General features: G+C 45.5%; 1 protein-coding gene and 1 long non-coding RNA gene across 3 annotated transcripts in view; one reads left to right on the top strand and one right to left on the bottom strand.

The window, feature by feature from the left end:
* Positions 1-26,932, bottom strand: part of LOC309388304 — a 276,665-nt gene that overhangs the window by 50,811 nt on the left and 198,922 nt on the right. The window lies entirely within an intron of this gene.
* RPH3AL (rabphilin 3A like (without C2 domains)) overlaps positions 10,442-26,932 on the top strand; it is a 41,162-nt gene continuing 24,671 nt past the window's right edge. The window contains exons 1-3 of one of the 2 annotated variants that reach the window (XM_081945489.1): positions 10,442-10,725; positions 18,839-18,953; positions 20,202-20,345. In XM_081945489.1, the coding sequence (XP_081801615.1) occupies positions 18,877-18,953; positions 20,202-20,345 (221 nt within the window). In that variant the 5' untranslated portion in view covers positions 10,442-10,725; positions 18,839-18,876. Of the gene's footprint in view, positions 10,726-17,719; positions 17,745-18,838; positions 18,954-20,201; positions 20,346-26,932 lie in introns of those variants that run through there. The other variant, XM_081945490.1, reaches the window with a different exon arrangement.

The following is a 26,932-nucleotide window of genomic DNA, read 5'->3' as shown; positions in this document are numbered from 1 at the left end:
ATGAAGAACGGTTGCAGGAACTGGGGATGTTTAGCTTAAGAGAAAGAAGGACTAGGGGAGACATGATAGCAGTGTTCCAATATCTCAGGGGTTGCCCCAAAGAAGAGGGAGTCAAACTATTCTCCAAGGCACCCGAGGGTATAACAAGAAGCAATGGGTGGAAACTAATCAAGGAGAGAAGCAACTTAGAACTGAGGAGAAACTTCCTGACAGTTAGAACAATAAAACAGTGGAACAGAAGTTGCCTCCAGAAGTTGCCAATGCCCCAACACTGGAAGTCTGAAACGGTATAGGGTTTCCTGCCTAGGCAGGGGGTTGGACTAGAAGACCTCCAAGGTCCCTTCCAACTCTGCTATTGTATTATAATATTCTGCCTTTTTAATGTTTCCTAGAGTATTTAATTCTTCTAGGAGAGGGCTGGGTGCCAACGTCCTCCACAAGCATGCACCTCCCACGCCTAACGAGTCATGTGAATGCAGCTTCCAGGTATCTAGAACTTGCTCCAGTTCCCGAAGAGATTTCCCCGCAACGCGGGTTGTCTGAATGCGCGTTGTAGCGCTGCCAGGGAAACGGCAACGGCCGCTAGAGGGCAGCAGCGCAGCGCAGGAGAGGCTGGGACCTTCGCCACGCGAAGAGGCGGAGGGAAAAAAGAGCATAGCTTGGAGCGAGTTTAGGACACGTGTGAAGGGTTGGGAGCCGAGCCAGAATCCCAGTTTGGCAGGCCAAGTTATCAGATTTGGTTTGCAAAAGCGTTGCGGGCGATCAACTGGATGCTGACCGAGAGCTTTCCGGGGTGCCCTGCTGCTGTCCTCCTCTGCATCTTTGGGGTTCAGATGTGGACCTCAGCAAGGGAGGGAGGAAGGAAGTGAAGAGGAAGAGAGGGAGAAATGGAGGGAGGAAGAATGGAGAAAGGAGAGAAAGGAAGGAAGTAAAAAGGAAGAGGGGGAAATGGAGAGAGGGAGAATGGAGAAAAAGCAAGAGGAAGGAAGAGAAGAGGAAGAGAGGGAGAAAGGGAGGGAGAATGGAGAAATGAGAGGAAGGAAGGAAGTAGAAAAGTAGAAAGGAAGAGGGCGAAATGAAGGGAGGGAGAATGGAGGAAGGAAAGGAAAGGAAGGAAAGGAAATGGAGAGGAAGGAAAGAAGGAAGTGAAGAGGAAGAGGGAGAAATAGAAGGAGGGAGAATGGAGAAATGAGAGGAAGGAAGGAAGGAAAAAAGGAAAAAAGGAAAAAGGAAGAGAGAAATGGAGGGCGGAAGAATGAAGAAAAGCAAGAGGAAGGAAGGAAGGAAAAAAGTAAAAAGGAAGAGAAATGGAGGGAGAATGGGGAAATGAGAGGAAGGAAGGAAGGAAAAGTGAAGAGGAAAAGAGTGAGAAACAGAGAGAAAAGAGGAAGGAAGGGAAAAAGGGGGAAGGAAGGAAGGGAAGGATATGAAGGGAGGAAGAATTGTGTGTTGGTGTCACTGAAAAAGGTGGTGCTTGACTTAAGACCACAACTGAGTCCAGAATTTCTGTTGCTAAGGAAATCGGTTGTTAAGCGAGTCTCGCCCCATTTTATGACCTTTCTTGCCACCGTTGTTAAGCAAATCACTGCAGTTGTTAAGTTAGTCACATGGAGAGGTGGCATTCAGTTGGTTTGGACCAGTTCGCTTGAACTGGTAGCACCGAACTGCGGGTGGGCTCCAAAACATTCTATGTAGCCTTGTTTTTGACACCGCATGCATGCGTGCGCACCACACGTGCAAGCAAAGCACATGGACGGAAGGCCCACACGCTGGTATCAACTTGTAAAACATTTCCATGACTTATTATCAAGTTGACATAGAAAAGGGAGGGAGAATTCCATGCATACCTTCGACCAGGGTCGGATCTCAGATTTCCTCAGCAGGCGTGTGAGGCACGAAAGTTCACAGCCTGCTGCAGCACCTTGTTGGTGGATATGATTTATGACACAGACTGAGGGGAGGGGAGACACGGGTAAAGTTCAAACACCATTAACCGGAAACCATTTGGTTAACCACCATTAACCAAGAGTAAGGTTCTACATTTAGGCAACAAAAACGAAATGCACAGGTACAGTATAGGTGGTACCTTGCTCAATAGAAGCAACTGTGAGAGGGATCTTGGAGTCCTAGTGGACAACCATTTAAATATGAGCCAGCAGTGTGCAGCAGCTGCCAAAAAAGCCAACCCAGTTCTAGGCTGCATCAACAGAGGGAGAGAATCAAGATCACGTGAAGGGTTAATAATGTCTTGGTAAGGCCACACTTGGAATATAGCAGCCAGTTTTGGTCGCCACGATGTAAAAAAGATGTGGAGACTTTAGAAAGAGTGCAGAGAAGAGCAACAGAGGATTAGGGGACTGGAGACTAAAACATGAAGAAGGGTTGCAGGAACTGGGCATGTCTAGTTTAATGAAAAGAAGAACTAGGGGAGACAGGATAGCATCTTCCAATATCTCAGGGGTTGCCCCAAAGAAGAGGGAGTCAAGCTATTCTCCAGGGCACCTGAGGGTAGAACAAGAAGCAATGGGTGGAAACTAATCAAGGAGAGAAGCAACTTAGAACTGAGGAGGAATTTCCTGACAGTGAGAGCAATGAATCAGTGGAACAGAAGTTGCCTCCAGAAGTTGTGAATGCCCCAACACTGGAAGTCTTTAAGAAGATGTTGGATAGCCATCTGTCTGAAATGGTATAGGGTTTCCTGCTTAGGCAGGGGGTTGGACTAGAAGACCTCCAAGGTCCCTTCCAACTCTGCTATTGTATTGTATTGTATTGAAATCAGATTCAGCTCCGCAGAAGAACATTCCAAAATGTTGCTCCTAATAAATGACTGGATTTCTTTTGAACTTTGTCTCGAGCTCGTAAATTAATTAGGGCATCTTCTGGGAACTTCACAGCTTCACAACTGCACTCACAGTTGCAAACCGGTAGTAAACCTAAGTGAAAGCTAAGGCTCACAATGAAGAAAGGCTTGCCACAAAAGTAAAAATTAACAAAAAAGCTTCTTCCAACATGTTAAAAACAAGAAAAAAGTTAAGGAAACAATTGGTCCATTGCTAGGAGAAAGTGGCAAGAAGGTGACAAGCAACAGGGAGAAAGCAGAACTATTTAACTCATGTTTTGCATCTGTCTTTACACAAAGGGATAAAACAGTCCAACCTATCAAAAGCAGCACCACAAAATTAGGAACACAAATTGAAATAAGGAAGAAAATGGTAAGTGAGCACCTGTCTACCCTAGATGAGTTCAAATCACCAGGACCGGATGGATTACACCCCAGAGTTCTGAAGGAACTGGCATATGAGATCTCAGAACCACTGAATTATATCTTTCGGAGATCCTGGAACACCGGGGAACTACCAGAGGACTGGAAAAGAGCTGATGTGGTTCCCATCTTCAAAAAAGGGAAACAATTAGATCCAGGAAACTACAGACCTATCAGCCTAACCTCAATACCAGGAAAGATTCTGGAAAAGATAATCAAGCAACGAATTAGTGAACACCTAGAAGTAAACAAAGTAATAGCCAAAAGCCAACATGGGTTTGTCAAAAACAGATCATGCCAGACTAATCTTATTGCATTCTTTGATAATGTGACAAAATTAGTGGACCAGAGGAATGCCATTGATATAGTTTACTTGGACTTCAGTAAGGCTTTTGATAAGGTAGACCATAACCTACTACTAGATAAAGTAGAAGAAGGTGGGTTAGACAGCATCACCACCAGATGGATTCGTAACTGGCTGACCAACCACACTCAACGTGTAGTCCTCAATGGAACTGCAAGTATCTACAAGTATGCAGTGGAGTACCCCAAGGCTCTGTTTTAGGCCCAGTACTCTTCAACATCTTCATCAATGATTTGGATGAGGGAATAAATGGGGAACTCATCAAATTTGCAGATGACACCAAGCTGGCAGGAATAGCCAACACTCCAGAAGATAGGCTTAAGATACAGAAGGATCTTGACAAACTTGAACATCGGGCACTATCTAATAAAATGAAATTCAATGGTGAAAAGAGTCAGGTTCTACATTTAGGCAACAAAAACGGAATGCACAGGTACAGTATAGGTCAGTGATGGCGAACCTATGGCACGCGTGCCACAGGTGGCACGCGGAGCCATTTGTCAGGGCATGCGAGGCGCTGCCCTGTCAGCTGGGCAGTGCGCATGCGCGCGCTGGCCAGCTGAGTTCACCTTTTTAAAAGCTATTTTTTGCCTTCCCCAGGATCCAGAGGCTTTATAGGGGACTGGGGAGGGCGAAAAGAGCCCCCCCCCGAGGCTTCAGGGACTGTCAGGAGGCTTCCCTGAAGCCTTCGGAGTGCTTAAAACGACCCTCCAAGCAACCCGGAAGTGACTTCCGGGTTGCTCAGAGGGTGGTTTTAAGTGTTCCGAGGCTTCAGGGAAGCCTCCTGACAGTCCCTGAAGCCTCCAGAGGGCCTCCGGGGGGGTGGGGGAGGCTCTTTTTGCCCTCCCCAGGCTCCTATAAAGCCTCTGGAGCCTGGGGAGGGCTTTGTTCGTGCATGCGCACTGGGGGGTCGCGCGTTGCATTATGGGTGCGGCACGTCCCCACACGTCCCCCCTAAGCTCCCCCCACTTGTGGCACGCGAGCTAAAAAAGGTTCGCCATCACTGGTATAGGTGGTACCTTGCTCAATAGTAGTAACTGTGAAAGGGATCTTGGAGTCCTAGTGGACAACCATTTAAATAGGAGCCAGCCGTGTGCAGCAGCTGCCAAAAAAGCCAACCCAGTTCTAGGCTGCATCAACAGAGGGATAGAATCAAGATCACGGGAAGGGTTAATACCACTTTATAAGACCTCCAAGGTCCCTTCCAACTCTGCTATTGTATTGTATTGTATTGAATCCCATTGCTGGTCACATGGCTATTAACTTTGCTTGTCAGAAGTTTGCCAAAGAAAACCCGGAACTCTCATAGATACAGGTAGTCCTCCACTTACGACCACAATTGAGCCCAAAGCTTATGTTGCTGAGTGAGAAATGCGTTAAGTGAGTTTCACCCCATTTTACGACTTTTCTTGCCACATTTTTCAGGGAATCACTGCAGTTGTTAAAATAGTCATCCTGTCGCTAAGTGAATCTGGCTTCCCCGTGGACTTGGTTGGTCAGAAGGTCACAAAAGGGGATCCCGCAAGCCAGGGACACTGCGGCTGTCATAAATGTGAGTCATTTGCCAAGTATCCGAATGTAAATCAGGTAACCATGCAGTTGTTGCAACGGTCATAAGTGTGAAAAACAGCCGTAAATCACTTTTTTCAGTGCTGTTGTAAGTTCGAACGGTCAATAAGCGAGCTGTTGTAAGTTGAGGACTGCCTGTACATGCCATTTGCCAAGCACCTGAATTTTGACCACGTCGCCATGGGAATACTGCAACGGTCGTAAGTGTGAAAAGCGGCCATAAATCACCGTTTTCTGTGCGTTGTAACGTCAAATGGTAACTGTGAATGGTTGTAAATTGAGGATCACCTGTAATAGAGTGGCGCAGAGGTTAGACCCAGATTCAAGTCCATCTCAGCACGCAAACTCCTTGGTTGACTTTGGGCCATTCTCCCTCAACTAGCCTACCTTGTAGGGTTGTTGTAGGGGAGGGGTCGAACAATTAAAACCGAGGGAAGAGAATCCTCGGGGCTCTTTGGAATTTCACAGAGATGTCACTATTATTTTCTGGATTAATTTAACCCCAATTTCCCATCGCCTTCTGGACCTATAATCCAGATGGATTTACGATCCTAGCATCTCTTAGTGGTCTCCCCTCTATGCAGAAAACCAGCTTTTTAAGCTCAGCCAAGCTGATAAAATATCTTAATGTGCAGTGATGAACGATTGTGAGATTAAAATTAAGTGGGGCGGGGGGACACTCTCAAAGATAAAGCAACGATCAGATTTTAGACACCAAATTCTCTTCCACGCGTCGTAAATAAAGTAAAATAATTTGGTGGAGGGAAATTATAATTGGTTGCCAAAGAGGATAAAAAATGGTCTCGCCCCCACCTCACCCTCAGGTGTTTGAAGAGGTTATCTGAGGAGGATGAGCATCCTCTGAGCATCCTCCGTCCATCACTGGCTGGCAACCGAAGGGGACCACTTGAGAGATGAAGGTTGCCATGGCAACTGGCAGGGTTAGGCCTGGTTGAACAACGGCAGGCCGGTAGCCTCGACCTTGCCTTGGTGATAAAATAGCGATAGTTTAGAAGCAGGAGCCAGTTTGCAGAGAGGCTATTTCATCTTCAAAGGAGAAGGGGGCATTTATATTATTTGGTGTTAAGTCCTCCCCTCTGCTCAGTGCAGAAATATTATTATTATTATTATACTTTATTCATTAAACATGAAACTCAGCCAACTGAACATTCAAAAATGCATTGCAAATACCAGTGACTGGTGCTCATGGTTGATACGGTTTGCTGCCAGCGTCCTAGGTCTCAACCAAGGACCTTCTTCAAATATATGATGTTCCGAGTAGCACAGTTTTTTGCACTTTCGTTGGTGTTATTGCAGGAAGCTGCAATTTGTGGATGTATCTTGCAAAATTCTTGGACCTGGTGCCAAGTGCCCTGATGACAGTGGGTATCAATGTTGCATGCTTCATCCACAGCCGTGTAGTTTCGATGGCCAGGTTGCAATATTTCGTGATTTTTTCTAGTTCTTTTTCTTCGACTCTGGCATCTTCAGATTATTATTATTATTATTATTATTATTATTATTATTATTATTATTATTATTATTATTATATTGTATCTCAGCGGCCAGTTGTTTCGCTGGATTTGGAATTGATTACTAGTCGGGCCCCACCCAGGGGCCTAGGACGTTGTAACGTATTTTCATAATATACGTGCAGATCCAAGCAGTGCAGCTTTTTGCATTTGACTGATGGTGATTTTGACGAGTTTTAACTGTTTTAAATGTAATTCCAGTGCTTTTGGAACAGCACCCAGTGTGCTGATTACCACTGGAATTACCACTGCTGGTTTGTGCCATAATTGTTGAATTTGTGCAAGTCTTAAAGCTGTCAAGTTACAAGACCCTTGCACCCCTAACCCTTTAGAAAGAAAAACCCCAGGGGTGTTCAAAGTTGACAGCTTTAAGACTTGTGGACTTCAACTCCCAGAATTCCTCCTCTCGCTCTTCATCTTGATGATGTGCGGACGGGCGCGGGGAGGAAGCTGGAACCAGTTCTAAACGGCACTGTAGATTTTTCTACAAAAGAGGTTAGAACTGGCAGGAACCCACCTCTGCTCTGAAAATCAGCTGGCTGGCGAGAGATGTACGCATGCACGGTGGAGCTGAGCTGGGGCAACGGCTTGCGTACACCCAGAGAGAGCTCCATGTGCCACCCACGTGCCATAAGTTTGCCATCATGGATATAGGATCTCCTGCTTGAGAAGTGGGGGGGGCTGGGCTAGAAGACCTCCAAGGTCCCTTCCAGCTCTGTTCTGATTGATGGATGGATGCTCAGGGAAAGTGCCATGTGTTTAATGAACTGGATTCTGCGCTACGCAGATCTATGGCCCAATTAAAAAGTCCAATCGTTTAAAAATTAAAACATGGCAGCGGATGCTTTTTTCCTTGTAGCTCCGTGGAGTGCAAAGCCGTGCATTTTGAATTCTCCCCAGGGGTCCTTTGCAATAGGATCAGACATTAGGGGGACATTGGTAAACCGTCTGCGTATCAGAAACATTGGGATTCAGAAAGCGAATATTTTTGCAACCACACAATGCTGACAATTGCTGTGTAGGGCAGCTGTCTCAACAAGACTCACGATGGGGACAAAATGAACCTAATCTCGTTTTGTGTCGCTGCCCCAACATGAGGGTGGGTTAAATGCATAACAAGTCAGCTACGTGCCCGGAAACTTTATGAAACTTTGATATACAGGTTGTCCTTGATTTTAATGGGATGCGGTGGCTCAGTGGCTAAGACACTGAGCTTGTCGGTCAGAAGATCAGCATTTCCGCGGTTCGAATCCCTGGTGCCGCATAATGGAGTGAGCTCCTGTTACTTGTCCCAGCTTCTGCCAACCTAGCCGTTTGAAAGCTCGTTAAAAATGCAAATATAAAAATAGGAACCACCTTTGATGGGAAGGAAACAGCGTTCCGGGCGCCTTCGATGTTGAGTCATGCCGGCCACATGATCACGGAGACGTCTTCAGACAGCGCTGGCTCTTCGGCTTTGAAACGGAGATGAGCACTGCCCCCTAAAGTCAGGAACGACTAGCACATATGTGCGAGGGGAACTTTTACCTTTATAATACAATACAATACCATAGCAGAGCTGGAAGAGACCTTGGAGGTCTTCTAGTCCAACCCCCTGCCTAGGCAGGAAGCCCTATACCCTTTCAGACAAATGGCTAGCCAACATCTTCTTAAAGACTTCCAGTGTTGGGGCATTCACAACTTCTGGAGGCAAGCTGTTCCACCAATTAATTGTTCTAACTGTCAGGAAGTTTCTCCTCAGTTCTAAGTTGCTTCTCTCCTTGATTAGTTTCCACCCATTGCTTCTTGTTGTGCCCTCAGGTGCCTTGGAGAATAGTTTGACTCCCTCTTCTTTGTCTCAACCCCTGATTCTTTGTGGTAACCCCTTTACATAGTCCTCAATTTACCATAGTTTGTTTAGTGACCGTTCAAAATTACGACAGCACTGAAACATGTGACTTAGTAAGGACCGTGTTTCAGAGTTATGCCGTTGCAGCATCGCCAGAGTCATGTGTTATATAATTCAGACGCTTGCCAACTGCCTCACATTTATGACTCTTGTTGTGTCCCAAAGTCACTTGCTTCCCTTTTTGCGACCTTCTGACCAGCCAAATCCATGGGGAAGCAAGATTCATTTCTCAATCCGTTTACTAACGAATCAATGGCAGTGATTCGCTTAACACCTGTGGCAAGAAAGGTCGCAAAATGGGGCGAAACTCACACAAAAAAGTGAGTCTCACTTAACAACAGGGATGTTGGGCTCAGTTGTGGTCGTAAGTCAAAGACTACTGCCAGGCCTGTAGTCATCTTTTATTTTGGGTCTTTGGCCTGCCACACTTTCTATAATTCTACTATGCATTTTCTATTGTGGGAAAATGGGAGGTGGGGATTGTATGGAGTTAGATGATATGTAGCCATAACAACATTCTTTATAGAAAGCCAAGGTCATCCTTTGTATGTGCACCGCTGCACCTGACCGGAACTGGAGGGGTGGAACTGCCAGCATGGCAGTGGGAGATTGGACCATGGGATGGACTTGTGGGTGTGGGGGGGGGGGCAAGATCTTGAACTTTCAACTGGGTGGGGGAAACCGGAAAGCTTTCAGATTCGGGTTTTCCCAGATGTGCCAACGTGGCTCTCTTCATAAATTGGAACTTTGAGGAATCCTTTGCCTCGGACTCTTGATTTACTTTTGGATGCTATTTGGAAACCTAACACTACCTGTATTTACTTTCGTAATTGTAAATTAACTGAACGTGGGAGATTAGGAAACCAGAGCAAACGTGCTCACCTTTTTATTTTTTATTTTAAAAGGAAGAAGTTGTTTAAAATAGCTACTTCTTTCTTTGAAGATTAAAACTGGAATTTTTTGCGAGTTCCAGTAGAAGAGAAAATCTAGGTAGTCCACAAAAAGCAAAGGATTGAATCCTTCCCAGCATTTCTCCTTCCCTCTCTCCGATACCCAAGAAAGTCAGTGAGAGGCAATCTTGGTTTTCTTTCTCACCATTTCCTGTTTTCCGGGGTTAGACTTATATTTTTAAATTTGATTTATTCATTTATACTGCAGATTTTTTCCCAAGGCCATCTCTACAAAAAACTGTATCCAGTAGGCAGTTAATACAGGGTAGTCCTCGACTTGCAGCAATCCGTTTAGTGACCATTCGAAGTTACAACGGCCCTGAAGAAAATAACTTATTACCATTACCATTCACAGTTACGACCGTTTCAGCATTCCCCACGCTCATGAAATCAAAATTCAGCCGCTTATCAACTGGCTCGTATTTACGACGGTTGTAGTATCCCGGGATCTTGTGATCCCCCTTTGCGACCTTCGGACAAGCAAAGTCCATGCGGAAGCCAGGTTCATTTAACAACCGTGTTACTCACTTAACAATTGTGTTACTCACTTAACAATTGTGTTACTCACTTACCAACCGCCAGGGTTGACTTAACTGTGGCAAGAAAGGTCCTAAAACAGGTTTAAAATGCTGTTAAAAATTGGCTTGCTTAGCAACAGAAATTCGGGGGCTCCCTTGTGGTCGTAAGTCGAGGACGCCCTGTGAAATATGATATTTATTTCCTTCCCTTGCAAGGCAAGAGATTTAGCCCCGCCATAAACATATTTACAGTAGGGGAAAAAGAAAATAGGAATCCACCCTTTTGAGTCACATTTCCTTCTTTCTGCCCGGCCGGATCTGGCCTCTTCCTTTGGCCCCTTTGCACAGCTCTCACACACACCCTCGCAACAACACAACCAGGGGACGGCTGGTTGCAAGTCGACCTCTCTCACCTGGCCTTTCCTGACAGCTGCAATCCATTCCGGGAATCCAGCCCGGGGTTTGCCTCCCGCTCAACCACTGTCCGCCTTCGGACGGTTGGCCCTGTATTTATTTAATGGCTGATTAGCAGCCTTGATCATTATTATTATTATTTTGCAAAGCGTTGGTGTCGTCGGGGGTCTTGCACGCGCTTGGTGTGCTCCTGGACACCACCCCCCCGCCCTTCTCTCCAGCCTTCAGGTGAGTGTGCAAGGCGTGAGTGTGACAGGGCGGTGTAAAATCCCGACTTTTCCTCTCTCTTTTTGCAAAAGGCACTTTTCTCTCCTCTACACGTGTGTGGCGGGACGCCCCCTCCTCTAAAGGCCCGGTGGGATTCAGCCGGTTGACACCACTTCGGGAGAATCGGTTGTTAACCTTCTGACCAGTTGGGTGAACTGGTTTGTTGGAAGAAATCATTAGGGCACCCCTGCACATTTCCCTCCAGCCTTCGGCTCCCCGCCGTGCAAACTGTGAGTGTGTCAGGGCCGTGCAAAATTCTTCCTTTCCACCCTGCTCCCCCTCTCTCCCCACCCAAAAAAGGCACTTTTCTCTCCCTCCCCCAGAATGTGTTGGGACGCCCCCTCTAAATGCCCGGGGGGGGGATTGTTGTTGTGTGTGTGTGTGTGTTTTGCACCCTTTGCAAAGCACCAAAATCCTTCCCGTCTCTTGCTTTTCTCTATTTGTTTTTAAACTTTATTTTAAAAACCAAGTGAAAGTAAGAAAGCTTTTCCTTTGCCTTCCTTTCGGGACACTCCCCTCCATAAAGGCCGGAATAAAAGTCGGTTTTTATTTGCTCGGGTTTGTTTTTCCAAAAGTCAAATTTCCTTGTAGGAAAGCGAGTTTCTCTCTCACTCTCTCTCTCTCTCTCTTTCTTTCTCTCTGTGTGTATCTTTCCCTTCCTCTCTCTTTCTCTCTCTCTGCCTCTCTCTGCCCCCCCTCTCTTTCTCTGTATCTTTCCCCCCTCTCTCTTTCTCTCTCTGCCTCTGCCTCTCTGTCTCTCTCTCCTGTATCTTTCTCTGCCTCTCTCTGTGTCTCTCTGTCTCTCTCTCTGTGTGTCTTTCCCTCCCTCTCTCTTTCTCCCTCTCTCTTCCTCTCTCTTTCTCTCTCTGTTTCTCTTTCTCTCTGTGTATCTTTACCTCCTCCTCTCTCTGCCTCTCTCTTTCTGTCTGTCTCTGTGTATCTTTCCCTCCATCTCTTTCTCTCTCTGCCTCTGCCTCTCTCTTTCTCTCTCTCTCTCTCTGTATCTTTCCCTCCCCCCCTCTGTGCCTCTGCTTCTCTTTCTTTCTCTCTCTCTCTCTCTGTCTCTCTTTCTCTCTGTGTATCTTTCTCTCTTCCTCTTTCTCTCTCTCTCTCTCTCTCTCTGTCTCTGTCTCTTTCTGTCTCTCTCTGTGTGTCCCTCTCTCTCTGCCTTTCTCTCTTTCTCTGTCTGTCTCTCTCACACACACTCTCTCTTTCTGTCTCTCACTCTCTTTCTCTGTCTCTCACTCTTTCTCTCTCTCTGTCTCTCTCTTTCTCTCTCTCTCTCTCTCTCTCTCTGTGCCTTTGTAAACCTGTTGCTGCCACTCGGCAGAGCGAAAACAGCGAGGAGGTGGACTGGCGGGGAGCTTAGAACAGCCGATCAAAGTTCAGCTTGTAAAGATTACGCAGCTGATGGGGACAGGAGTCCTGGGTTTACGACCAGGAGGAAGTCCAAGATATCCATGGCCAAGCGAGCACATTTGCAAAGTGAGCTTTGCCCCCTTGGATGACATTTCTTGTCACGGTTATTAAGTGAATCACTGCAGTTGGTCATAAGGTTGTTAAGCGAATCGGACTTCCCCATGGATCAGAAGTGAGTTTCGCAGAAGTCTACCACCGGTTCCCCACACACGCACACGCTTCGTTGCGTCCGAATTTTGATCACGTGACCATGGGGATGCCGAATTTTGTTCCATTTGATGATTTTTCTTGTCACAGTTGTTAAGTGAATCACGACAGTCATTAAGTTAGACCCACGGTTGTTAAGCGAATCGGGCTTCCCCATAGACTGCTAAGGAAGACGCTTGCTCAGTGAGTTGTGCCCCATTTTATGATCTTCCTGGCCACAGTTGTTAAGCAAATCACTGCAGTTGTTAGTCACATGGTTGTTAAATGAATCTGGTTTTCCCCATGGACTATTTCAGAATGTCGCAAAACGGGATTACGTGACCCCAAGCGAATATAGTGTGTAATTGTGTGTAATTTCAACCAAACGTGGTACACAGATGACTTACTCTCTTGAGACCAATACTGTGGGGATAAGACACCCCTAACACCCCTCGGTGTGTGTGCATGGGTGTGTCCGAATCTCTGTGTTCCAGCATAACTCCAGAACGCTTGAGCCGCTGAAATGAAAAGGACTGAATTACCGTATTTTTCGGAGTATAAGATGCACCCGAGTATAAGACGCACCAAGGTTTTGAAGAGGCAAATTTTTAAAAAAGTAGGCAGGTAGATAGAGGGATAGAGAGGGAGAGAAAGAGAGAGAAATACAGTAGGTAGGTAGGGAGCAAGAGAGTAGGTAGATAAATGGATAAAGAGAGAGAGAGAAATAGAGAGAGTTAGAGAGATAGAGAAATACAGTAGGTAGGGAGGGAGAGAGAGAGTGTAGGTAGGTAGGTAGAGGGATAGAGAGAAATAGAGAGGGAGAGAGAAATACAGTAGATGGGGAGGGAGAAAGAGAAAGAGTAGGTAGTTTGGTAGGTAGAGGGATAGAGAGAAATAGAAAGAGAGAGAGAGAAATACAGTAGATAGGGAGGGAGAGAGAGAGTAGGTAGGTTGGTAGGTAGAGGGATAGAGAGAGAGAAATAGGGAGAGAAATACAGTAGATAGGGAGAGGGAGAGGGAGAGAGAGAGAAATACAGTAGGTAGGTAGGTAGCCATTTCCTGGTGTATTTATCCATGTGCTGGAGAAGAAATTGCTGACAATCTGCAGCACCTAAGACTTTGTTTCTGCTGGCACAGCACTTAATCAATCTAATTCTCATCAATCAGTTAAAAAACTTTCCAAAAGGAAAAAAAAACAAATGACTCTCTGCACACCTCCCAAAAACGGCCTGTTTTTCACGGAAACGGCTCATTTGTTGCGAAAACGGGCCTGTTTTTTAAAAAAAGGCATAAATAGCCTTGGGGGGGGGGGCTTGCCGAGTGCTCATGGGGGTGGGCAACAATGAGCAAAAAACTGCCCGTTTTTCATGAAAATGGGCCTGTTTGTCAAAAAACTTGCATGCATAGCCTTATGGAGGCTTATAGAGTGCTGCTGGCGGGGGCAAAAAACGGCCCGTTGTTTGCTCATTTCTGCCCTCCCCAGCCCCCAGGATCTCTCCGAAAGCCTCCATAAGGGTATGCACGGCCATTTTGGTGAAGGGGCGGGGCTTTGGGAGGCAAACAAATGCTGTATTCGATGTATAAGATGCACCCAGATTTTCAGCCTCTTTTGAGGAAAAAAGGTGCATCTTATACTCCGAAAAATACGGTATATCTATAGTGTCAAGTCACGGTACTTTTGACAGTGATCGTGTGCATTTTGGATTCAAGTTCTTTCAAGATACAGCCTGTTGCGCCTTAAAATGGCTTCTACTGTACAGCACAGTGGAGTTGCCATGGTAACGGCTTTGCAGTACTCCACCAGGGGGACTCCCTCTAATACAGGATTGGGATAAATACATACTTGGGCTATGCCAGGTTATCAGCTAGTAAATTATAAAATCAAATGCGTTCAGGACTGGGGAGGGGGGGCTGTTGTCATGCAAAGCCAATGGAGAGAAGGAATAAAAATGCCGGGTTGTTGTTTTCCATAGAGCAGGGGTGTCCAAACTTGGCAACTTTAAGACTTGTGGACTGCAACTCCCAGAATCCCTAGCTTTCCATCCCGTGGGAATTCTGGGAATCGCAGTCCAAACACCCGGAGGTGCCCTTTCTTGTGGGTGAGGGGTGGGGGGGAGAGAAACGCCTGGTCCTTCACCCCTAATCTCCTGGCTGCTTGTTGCCGTGGCCTCTTCCTAGCAACCAGGGCTTGTTTGTCCAGGTTGCCATGGTTGCTTCCTGGCATAATCATAGTTACCCAGGTATTGGCAAGGAAGCTGGGGTGGGTAGGTGCAAAAACAGGCCTAGACTTTGCCCTGGATGGATTCAAGTTTTCCATTTGGTATTTACCTTACCTGTCTTCCTGTCCCTGCCTCCCTCCCTCCTTTCTCCATATTTACTCTTCCTTCTTTCTGATCTCCCTCTCTTCCTTTCCTTCTTTCCTCCTCCCTATTTCGAATCCCTCCCTCCTCCCCTTCCCATTCCTTCTTTCTATTTTCGTTTTTTCCTTACATTCTGGCCCTTCCTTCTTTCTTTCTCTCTCTCCCTCCCTCCCTTTTTTCTTTCCTTTTTTCTTTCTCCCTTTCTTCCTTCCTTTCCTTTTTTCTCTCCCTCCCTCCCTTTTCTTTTGTTTCTCTTTCTCTCTCTCTCCCTCCCTCCCCTTTTTATTCTTTCTTTCCTTCTTTCTTTCCCCCTTCCTTCCCGCCTTCCATTCCTTCTTTCTTTCTTTCTCTCCCTCCCACCTTTTTTCTTTTCTTTCTTTCTTTTGTTCCTCCATTCTTTATTTCTTTGTTTCTTCCATCCTTTCCTTTCGCTTGTTCTTTCCTTCCTTCTTTCCTTTCCTTTTCTCTTTCCTTCCTTCTTTCTTTTTTCTTTCTTTCCTTCTTTTCTTTTCTTTCTTTCTTCTTATATTCTTTCCTTCCTACTTCCTTCCTTCTTTTCTTTCTTTTCTTTTTCTATAATTTTCCTTCCTTTCTTCCTGTCCTCCTCTTTTCCTTTTCCCTCCCTCCCTCCCTCCCTTTTGTCACCTGCTGCAAAGAGCGAAAGATATTCCCATAATGAGAATTATAAGGTCTCCCCAGTCAAAGACGGGAGGTCTAATATCACAAAACCAATACATTCTTACACCAATGCGGGATAGAAACGAACCATGCCAAATTAATTTGATGGTCCCCTTTCTCTGCCGCGCGACTAAAGCGTCTTGATTTTCTGGCTGCCGTGTCTCCTTTGCCAGCCTCTTTTGCTTTTATTCCAAAATTAAAGGTCAACGGCTCCTTTATTCTGACCTCACTTTCTACGAACTTCCCTTTGAGTTTAAACGCCAAAGGAAGTTGGCTTGCTAAATTCCATCCTTTGGCATCCTGTTTATTTCCAAGAAGGCCTCTACGTACGCATCCTTTGGGAATAAAAGGGCAATGGCAGGGTGAGGAGGCTGCGAAAGGCTCCCATGAAAAAAAGAAGCCATTTTGAGGAGTGGTCATGTTTAGGAGGAGGGATATTTGTTGAGAAAGATGAGCCCCATGGGACGTTGGTGACCAAGCAGGCCAAAACACTTATTTATTTATTAAGCTAGCTGATAATCCGGTGTAGGCCGGGCATGTATTTATCCCAATCCTGTATTAGGGGGAGCCCCCTTGTGGAGTACTGCGAAGCCGTTACCATGGCAACTCCACTGTGCTGTATAGTGCAAGCTATTTTAAGGCACAACAGGCTGTATCTTGACAGAACCTGAATCCAAAATGCACACGAGCGCTGTCAAAAGTACTGTGACTTGACACTATAGATATAATTCAGTCCTTTTCAGTGGCTCAGGTGTTCCAGAGTAAGCTGGAACCCACAAGCACACACACATACACGGACACCCCCCCCCCCAGGGGTGTTAGGGGTATTTTACCTCCACAGTATTTATTTCCAGAGAGTAAGTCATCTGTGTACCAAGTTTGGTTGAAATTGCTCGAGGCGTTCCAGAGTTATGCTGGAACACACAAATACATACACACACACTTATATATATATATAGATCTATATGCCACCTATCTCAACCACAAGGTGACACTGGGCAGCTTACTGTGTTAAAATTGGTGGTAAAATAATGACAGTAATAAGAAGCTGTGGAGAATTCTGCCAGTTTCTCCCTCAAGATGAAACCATCTAACCACCCCGCCTGCACCCTCTAAAGCCTGCACTGCACTCTCATGAGGACTACAACCTTGTGTGATTTTGTTTTCCACGGGCAGAGGGCTTTTTAGGGAAATAAGCTGGGCACCGAATTCGAAATGGAAGGCTTCCTCCCCTCCATTGTCCCTTGCTACGACAGCTAAGATGGGTTGGGAAGTTAGTCTGTCCTTCTCTTGTAGGTTTTGACCAGTGTTTCCTAACCTATGTGGCCTAGGGAATTTTGGGATTCAAAGTCCATCTTAAAGCATGCTGGCTGGGGAATTCTGGGAGTGAAAGTCCACCCCTCTTAAAGCATTCTGGCTGGGGAATTCTGGGAGTGGAAGCCCACCCCTCTTAAAGCATTCTGGCTGGGGAATTCTGGGAGTGGAAGTCCATCCCTCTTAAAGCATTCTGGCTGGGGAATTCTGGGAGTGGAAGTCCACCCCTCTTAAACATTCTGGCTGGGGAATTCTGGGAGTGGAAGCCCACCCCTCTTAAACATTCTGGCTGGGGAATTCTGGGAGTGGAAGTCCATCCCTCTTAAAGCATTCTGGCTGGGGAATTCTGGGAGTGGAAGTCCATCCCTCTTAAAGCATTCTGGCTGGGGAATTCTGGGAGTGAAAGTCCACCCCTCTTAAAGCATTCTGGCTGGGGAATTCTGGGAGTGGAAGTCCATCCCTCTTAAAGCATTCTGGCTGGGGAATTCTTGGGGTGGAAGCCCATCCCTCTTAAAGCATTCTGGCTGGGGAATTCTGGGAGTGGAAGTCCACCCCTCTTAAAGCATTCTGGCTGGGGAATTCTGGGAGTGGAAGCCCACCCCTCTTAAAGCCTGCTGGCTGGGGAATTCTTGGGGTGGAAGCCCATCCCTCTTAAAGCATTCTGGCTGGGGAATTCTGGGAGTGGAAGCATTCTGGCTGGGGGATTCTGGGAGTGAAAGTCCGTCCATCTTAAAGCATTCTGGCTGGGGAATTCTGGGAGTGGAAGTACACTCATCTTAAAGTTGCCAGGATTGTTTTAAATTCTAAATATTGTAAGTAGCTCAGTCCCCCTGTTTTGGTTCTGTCTGATGGAGGGGTGCACAATTGGTGCTGGGAATCATGGGCTGAGATCCCCTCCCCTCCTTCCGACTGCCAGAATGGAGCCTTTTTCACCCTGGGAACAGAATCGACTGGAAAATGTGCTATTTCCTGTCTGCAAAAGGGGCCAAGGACAAGCTATTTGTATTTTCCGATGCTGCTCAGGTGAGGCAGTTGGGCAGAAACCGGCCTTGAAGAGGCAGGAAAATTGGCTTTTCAACCATGTTTGCCTTTTTCTTTATCAAAAACTAGCCGATAACCCGGCGTTGCTACTCGGGTATTTATTTATAGGAGGAAAATGTCTGAACTCCGGACCAAACGTAATTTCTAATGTTGGATTAGAAATTAGAAACATTAATTAGATTAATGTTGGAACCTTAACTGTTAGGTAAGCTCCCCGTTAGAAGAGCGAGTGTACAGAGAAGCGTAATGGGAGTGGTATGGAAGAACACACAAACCAGCATACAGAGACACTGCAGTTTAAATAAGCTTTTACTTTCGTGGAAAATAGAGGTATTCAGAGTTCAATTTGCACACGGTTCAGTCAGTCAGTTATCCATCGAACACAGTCCAGTATCATACAATCAATTCAGCACACAAAGTCGCTAACAGTAGCAAAACTCACAGTAACTCACAATAGTCTAACAAGCAGTATTCACCGATCAGCATCTAACAGAGAGCTAACAGTCATTCTGGCTCCCTCTTATGGCTGCTTGAGGTAACAGCAACCAATCACATTTTACGGCAGTACTTAAAGCTACAGTACTACCATCATGGTTTATATATTGCTGACCCAACCGTTAGCTTGCATTCCTAACCCTAACCCTAACCCTTACCAGAGAGAGCCCCCTTGTGGAGTACTGTGAAGCCATTACCATGGCAACTCCACTGTCCTGTACAGTAGAAGCCATTTTAAGGCGCAACAGGCTGTATCTTAACAGCTTAACAAACCATGTTACTAACTTAACCATTGCAGTGATTCACTTAGCAACTGTAGCAGAAAGGTCGAAAAAGGGGTCAAAACTCAACTACTGTCTTGCTTAGTAGGGAATGAACTCCCGGTTTGTGTGTTGGACTGTTTTTTGCCCCCTGGAGGCTTCAGGACAGCCACTTGTCTGAAATGGTATAGGTTCTCCTGCTTGAGCAGGGGGCTAGATTAGAAGACCCCTGAGGTCCCTTCCGGCTCATTCATTCTATTTTATTCTAAAAATCACTTTTTCTCCAAAATAATTCCTTTCTCTCTCTCTCTCTCTCTGCAGGTTTGACTATTTTCTGCAGGCCCAGAGCTGACCGATCCATGGCGGAAACCATTTTTGGCAATGGGAATGACCAGTGGGTATGCCCCAATGACCGACACCTGGCCCTCCGTGCCAAGTAGGTGGATCCGTAATTTTTTCCCCATCCTTTTAATCAGTCATGATCATAATCGAAAATTTTTCTTATTCCTTTATGGAATCGTGCTTGTAGAACTTAGATTATAAGGTGTGATGATGGAGACGGCCTGGCAGGTAGTCCTCGAGTTATGACAACAATTGAGCCCAAAATATCCCCTGCTAAGCGAGTTTGTTAAGTGAGTTTCGCCCCATTTTACTACCTTTTTGCCACAGTCATTAAGTGAATCTGGCTTTGCTTGTCAGAAGGTCACAAAAGGGGATCACATGATCCTGGGACATTGCAACTTATTCTGACCGAGGCTTCCCCCAAAAAGCACGAGGCAGAGTCCTGGTCCCGACAAAACTCCTTTTATTAAATGAATGTGAATTCCTCTCGTTCACCTTCAGCCAGGCCTGGCAAACAGTCTTTCAAAGGAATATTTAGGACCACAGACCTTATCTATCTTGGAAAGCTGCCATGCAAATATTTCCCAAAGGAGGTGCTGTGCAGGGAAAGGCTGGGCACAGAGTCTCTGAGATTCACGGACAGATCTTCACACTCCTGAAACGAATCTAATGACCGAACAAAGGAATTGTTTCCTGCAAAAGCCCACTCCCCTTTCGATCCTCTTTTATTTCCTCTGGGAGGGGCCATTCACCTTACACCTGTGGCTTTACTCCCAAGTCGACCCCGATTTCTGAGTTGTTCTTTTCTTCTGGCAGCTCTGCGCATGCGCACAATGGGAACAGACTTCAGCTGCTCCTCTGCCTCACTGCTGTCTGGTTCTGTAGGCACCTGATCACTGCCAGATGGCCTCGGCCCCATCTCTGCCTCCGATGCAGAACCCTCATCCGAGCCTTCCCCGGCCTCCAGGACCGGCCCATGTTCCTCCCCAACCTCCTCACTGTCCGAATATGCTGCCAGCTCTGCTGGCAGGCCACCCCACAACTATCATAAGTACATGCCAGTTGTCCACCGTCTGAATTTTGATGATGTAACCATAATTGGGAATGCTGCAGTGGTTTTAATAGAATAGCAGAGTTGGAAGGGACCTTGGAGGTCTTCTAGTCCAACCCCCTGCTCAAGCAGGAGACCCCATCCCATTCTAGACCAATTGAAAACCCTAAAAATGATCATAAAAATAAAATTTGTGGCAAGCTGCGTTTAGATATGCAAACGCTGCCTTTAAAGACTCAGAACTCCTGATGGGCTGAAAAAAAATTCAAAACTGGTTTGCTTCCTTTGCAGGCTTCACACCGGATGGTCAGTGCACACTTTCCAAACGGACCGTCAGAGGAAGATGCAAGCTCTGGATTCGAAAGAAATGGAGGTCATTCTGGCGGTCATCCGAAGAGCCGAGAAGCTGGACATCATCGAGCAGAAGAGAATTGGGTATTTGTCTGTCTGTCTGTCTGTCTGTCTGTCTGTCTGTCTCTCTTCTCTCTTTCTATCTCTCTCTTTTTCTCTCCATCTCTTCCTCCCTCTCTCTATCTCTGCCTATTTATCCATCCATCCATCCACCCATCCCCTATATCTTTCTATCTCTCTTTCATTTATCATTATCTTTCCATTTATCTTTCCATCTATCTATCATCCATCCATCCATCCATCCATCCATCCATCCATCCATCCATCCATCTATCTATCTATCATCTATCTAGGGAGTCAAACTATTCTCCAAGGCACCTGAGGGTAGAACAAGAAGCAATGGGTGGAAACTAATCAAGGAGAGAAGCAACCTAGAACTGAGGAGAAACTTCCTGACAGTGAGAACAATTAACCCGTGGAACAGAAGTTGCCTCCAGAAGTTGTGAATGCCCCAACACTGGAAGTCTTTAAGAAGATGTTGGATAGCCATCTGTCTGAAACTGTATAGGGTTTCCTGCCTAGGCAGGGGGTTGGACTAGAAGACCTCCAAGGTCCCTTCCAACTCTACTATTGTATTGTATTGTATCTATCTATTCCTTCCATCCCTCATTCATCCATCCCTCCATCATCATCATCTATCCATCTATATATCTGTTAATGCATGCATCCATCTCATCTCATCTCATCTCTCTATCTCTACTTACCTACCTACCTACCTACCTACCCACCTACCTATCAGTATCTACCTACTGGTGTCTGTCTGTCTCTGTCTCTTCCTCTATCTCTGTCTATTTATCCATCCATCCATCCATCCATCATCTATATCAGGGGTGTCAAACTCGATTTAATTGAGGGCCACATCAGGGTTGTGTTTGACGGCCGGGGTCGGCGTGGCCATCTCAATGTCACTCATGTCGGGGGGCCCTGTGCTGGCCCAAGTGCGCTGGGAGAAGCTCCGCAGGCCAGCCCTATATACAGACACAAACAGATCTTATCTATCTATGTAGCTATGGATCGATCGATTGATCAATCTAGCTATCTATCGATCTATCTATCTAAAAGGGACCTAGTGGTTCAGTGACTAAGACACTGAGCTTGTTGATCAGAAAGGTCGGCAGTTGGTCGGTTTGAATCCCGCGTAACAGAGTGAGCTCCCATTACTTGCCCCAGCTTCTGCCATCCTAGCAGTTCGAAAGCACGTAAAAATGCAAGTAGAAAAATAGGGACCCCCTTTGGTGGGAAGGGAAGAGCATTCCGTGCGCCTTTGGCGTTTAGTGATGCCGGCCACATGACCACGGAGACGTCTTCGTACAGCGCTGGCTCTTCGGCTTAGAAACAGATGAGCACCGTCCCCTAGAGTCGGGAATGACTAGCACATATGTTCGAGGGAAACCTTTATCTTTACATATTTATCTATCTATCTATCTATCTATCTATCTATCTATCATCTATCTATCTATCTATTTATCTATATCCATCCATCCATCCATCCATCCATCCATCCATCCATCCATCTGCATATATATGTGTGTGTGTCTGTATATATATATATGTGTGTGTGTGTTGTATTTGTGCTGATAAATAAATAAGGGGACAAATACAAATACAACACAAATGTAACAAAAGCAACATTAAAAATATGGTTTTCTGCCTGGATGGTCTCCTGGAGTGAGCCGAAAGACAGAAAAGGGAAGCAGTGTATTCCCTCTCATATTTGGGCATACCAGGGGTTGTGACACAATATATATATTATTAGCTTAGTGGCTAAGACTCCTGCCTAAGATATAATACAGCCCAAGTTCAAATCCCAGTAAGGGTATGGCTAGCTGATGAGAGCTAATTAGCTCGAAATAGATCTATACTAGTCTCCCTTTATTTATTTATCAGTACAAACACAACACAAATATAAAAAGGCAACATTAAAAATAAGAATATGGTTTTCTGCCTGCATGGTCTTCTGTGATGAGCCGAAGGACAGAAAGAGGGAGTAGTGACCTTCCTCCCATATTTAGGCATACCAGGGGTTGTAACACAAATACATACCTATTTCCCCGGCTCAACTGATAAGGAGGCGAGCCTTAGTGGCTAAGACTCCTGCCTAAGATATAATACAGCCCAGGTTCAAATCCCAGTAAGGGTATGGCTAGCTGATGAGAGCTAATTAGCTCGAAATAGATCTATACTAGTCTCCCTTTATTTATTTATCAGTACAAATACAACACACACACACACACACACACACACACACACACACACATATATATATATATATATATGCATGCTGGTCTTGTTGTATTCGGGTCTTTCCCCATATGAGATTGAGATTGTCTTGGCAACGTTTCGGCGAGGTCTCACTTGCCATCTTCAGGCTGGTGTTTTGGACCCGAACCTCGACCTCACCGAAACGTTGCCAAAAGACAATCTCAACCTTACACGGGAAAAGGCCCGAGTACAACAAGACCAGCATACCTACGCCCGTGAAAATCTACGAAAACATATACAGCTAAAACTCTTAACTGTTCATTCTAGTCACATCATCTTTTTAATGGATGAGCCAACAGGTCATCAGCTTGTCTGGTTGAAAGATAAATGGGCAGAGACTGTTTTGTAAGCCGGTTTTCCACCTTCTGGAAATAATTGAGATAATAATCCTGCTGTGTTAATGCTCTGCATTCTTCGAGCCTTTTTTTTAAAATATAAATTGCAGCCGGGATGGCAGTTCCAAAAAAGAATTACAACCTCGGGAGCGTATTCTTTTCTCCTTTCTTAAGTTCCTGAGAAATTGTGTTTTGGTCGAGGATAAAGTGACTTTGAATTTCGTGGTGGGGCCGAGTCCATTACCACCGTTTTCCTAGCTGGAATTTAAAACTATACCAACAGATTTTTTTTTTAAAAAAAACCCAGTCCCTCATAACTTTTGTCATTGTCTGGGTTTTTGGATGAAAGCTATTTATCTCTTTTATCTGTCTGCTAAAGGATTTGCAAACCTTTTAACTTTCAAGGTCGGTGGCATTAAATCGGGCAGAAGGGATTTGAGGAAAGTAGCAGAGATTATTAGTTGTGGCCTGGGAGAAGTAAGCCGTAAAAGTGTTGCACATTCACCGATGGTGCTTAAAGCCGTGCGTTGCACACGCCTGTGTGAATTGGAGAATGAAGACAGATGCTTATCTGCTGCAGCCTTACATTGCCTGGGTTAGGAGGAAGGACTGTGTTTTTTTTTTTTAAAAATATATATATATATATATATATATAATTGCTTTCAAAACAATGACAAAAAAGGGAAAAGAAAGCCGAGATCGTTGGGATAAAGGGATTGTCAAAGAAAACAAAACAAAGATAATTAGGATAAAAACATATACGTTGTCAAAGACAAGGAAGAAAAAACACTCATGGAAAAATGCTTTTTTTTAAAAAAAAAAAGTGAGTGAATGTAACACAATGCAAAAGAAAACCGTGTACCATGGACAGTTTCAATAAATAATTAACAGAATAACGGGTGGAAGGGACCTTGGAGGTCTTCTAGTCCAACCCCCTGCTCAGGCAGGAAACCCTATACACTATTTCAGACAAATGGCTGGCCAATCTCTTCTTGAAAACCTTCAGAGATGGATGGAAGGAAGGAAGGAGAGAAGGAAGGAAGGAAGGATAGCAGAATAACAGAGTTGGAAGGGACCTTGGAGGTCTTCTAGTCCAACCCTCTGCTCAGGCAGGAAACCCTATACGCTATTTCAGACAAATGGCTGGCCAATCTCTTCTTGAAAACCTTCAGAGATGGAAGGAAGGAAGGAAGGAAGGAAGGAAGGAAGGAAGGAAGGAAGGAAGGAAGGAAGGAAGGAAGGAAGGAAAGCAGAATAACAGAGTTAGAAGGGACCTTGGAGGTCTTCTAGTCCAACCCCTTGCTCAGGCAGAAAACCCTATAATACCGTTTTTGCACTTTAGCATAATTGCAGTTCTGTATATTCTTCCTAATGCAACTTTTATTCAAACACAAGTTGTCATCAAATTATGATTAATAGAAAGAAGGACCAGGGGAGACATGATAGCATTGTTCCAATATCTCAGGGGTTGCCACAAAGAAGAGGGAGTCAAGCTATTCTCCAAGGCACCTGAGGGTAGAACAAGAAGCAATGGGTGGAAACTAACCAAGGAGAGAAGCAACTTAGAACTGAGGAGAAACTTCCTGACAGTTAGAACAATGAATCAGTGGAACAGAAGTTGCCTCCAGAAGTTGTGAATTCTCCAACACTGGAAGTCTTTAAGAAGATGTTGGGTAGCCATTTGTCTGAAACGGTATAGGGTTTCCTGCCTAGGCAGGGGGTTGGACTAGAAGACCTCCAAGGTCCCTTCCAACTCTGCTATTGTATTGTATTGTATGACTGCAATTAAGCCCCAAATTACAGTTGTAAGTCCTGGAGGTCATTAAACAGATCACCGAATGACTATGCCAGGTGTGTACAGATAGTCCTCGACTTACAACAGTTTGTTTAGTGACTGAAGTTACAACAGCATGGAAAAAAGCAACGTATGACAATTTTTCACCTTTGTGACCATTGCACTTACTGATGGTCAAATGATCCAAATTCAGACCCCAGCCAACTGTTTCATATTTATGACCGTTGCAGTGTCCTGGGTGTGTGTGCGTGTCACATGATCCCTTTTTGCTTCTTCTGGCCAGCAAAGTCAGTGGGGAAGCCCGATTCGCTTAACAACCGCGTTCCAAACTTAAAACAACTGCAGTGATTCGCTTAACGACTCCGGCAAGAAAGGTTGTAAAATGGGGCAAAGCTCCCTTAGCAATTGTCTCACTTGGGAATACAGGCGCGGCCTTTTATGCTGCGAAGTGAGAAATTCGTTAAGTGAGTCTTGTCCCGTTTTATGACTTTTCCTTGCCACGTTTGTTAAGTGAGTCATTGCAGTTGTGAAACGAATAACCCAGTTGCTAAGTGAATCTGGCTCCCCTTTTGATTTTGTTTGTCAAAATGTGTCAAAGGGGGACATTGCAACCGTCGTAAATGCGAGTCAGTTGCCAAGCGTCTGAATTTTGATCACATGACCATGGGGAAGCTGCGACGGTCATAAGTGTGAAAAATGGTCCTGTCACTTTTTTCATTGCCACTGTAACTTCGAACGGTCACTAATCGAACGGTTGTAAACCGAGGACTAACTATTATAGTTTCCTGAGATTTCCCTTTTTTTTTCCTTCTTTTAATTTTCGACTATTGACTATATCTCTGGGATTTCTTTGTGGTCTCCCATCCCTGGATTGATGGCTTTGCTGAGCAAGATTGTAAGTCGAGGACTACCTATAGATATTTTGGCCACAATTGTGGTCGCAAGTCAAGTATTACCTTGTATCTTCAGATTTATGAGACTCTGCTCACGCAATCTCACACTCAAGATAGTGTTAGCGATCCCGGGTGTGCAGTTTTGAGTAGACTACCTTGCAGGGCTTACCCAATAGCCCCCCCCCCTCCAAAAGCCAATGCAATCCTAAATTGCATTAACAGAGGGATGCAATCAAGATCAAGGGAGGTACTAACACCACTCTATAAAGCCTTAGTAAGGCCACACTTAGAGTACTGCATCCAGTTTTGGTCACCACACTATAAAAAGGATGTTGAGACTCTAGAAAGAGTGCAGAGAAGAGCAACCGAGAGGATTAGGGGACTGGAGGATAAAACATATGAAGAACGGTTGCAGGAATTGGGCATGGCTAGTCTAGTGAAGAGAAGGACCAGGGGAGACAGGAGAGCAGTCTTCCAATATTTGAGGGGCTGCCACAGAGAGGAGGAAGGGGGTCAAGCTATTTTCCAAGGCTCCCGAAGGCCAGGAGAAATTTCCTGACAGTGAGAACAATCAACCCATGGAACAGAAGTTGCCTTCGGAAGTTTTGGGACTTTATTCAATTTCTAGAATTGAAAGCTTCCACCACTGGAAGCTTTCAAGAAGAGACTGGACTGCCATCTGTCAGAAATGGTGTAGGGTCTCCTGCTTGGACTAGATGACCTCCAAGGTCCCTTCCAACTCTTGTTCATCTGTAATATGAAGAATAGTTGCTGGAAGTGGCCTGGCTAGTCTAGGGAAGATAAGGACCACCAGAGGAGACAGGATAACATCTTCCAATATTTGAGGGGCTGCCCCAGAGAGGAGGGGGTCAAGCTATTCTCCAAGGCACCCGAAGGCCAGAGAAGGAATAAGGGATGGAAACTCATCAAGGAGAGCTTGGTCAACCTGGAAATAAGGAGGAACTTTCTGACAGTGAGAACAATCAACCCATGGAACAGAAGTTTCCTTCGGAAGTTTTGGGAGCTTCACCACTGGAGGCTTTCAAGAAGAGACTGGACTGCTCTTTGTCAGAAATGGTGTAGGGTCTCCTGCTTGGGCGTGGGGTTGGACTAGATGACCTACAAGATCCCTTCCAACTCTGTTAATCTGTTAAAGAGTAGAGTAGAACAGAACAGAACAGAATAGAAGCTGTGAGAGTCTCATCACTGGAAGCTTTCAGGAACAGACTGGACTCCCATTGGTCAGAAATGGGGAAGGGTCTCCTGCTTGGGCATGGGGTTGGACTAGATGACCTACAAGGTCCCTTCCAACTCTGTTAACAATCT

The sequence above is a fragment of the Natrix helvetica genome, assembly GCF_964273705.1.
Source record: "Natrix helvetica genome assembly, chromosome: 2".
NCBI lineage: Eukaryota > Metazoa > Chordata > Lepidosauria > Squamata > Natricidae > Natrix > Natrix helvetica.
Note: the sequence above shows the minus strand (reverse complement) of the source record. Positions and strands in the feature narration are given on the sequence as shown.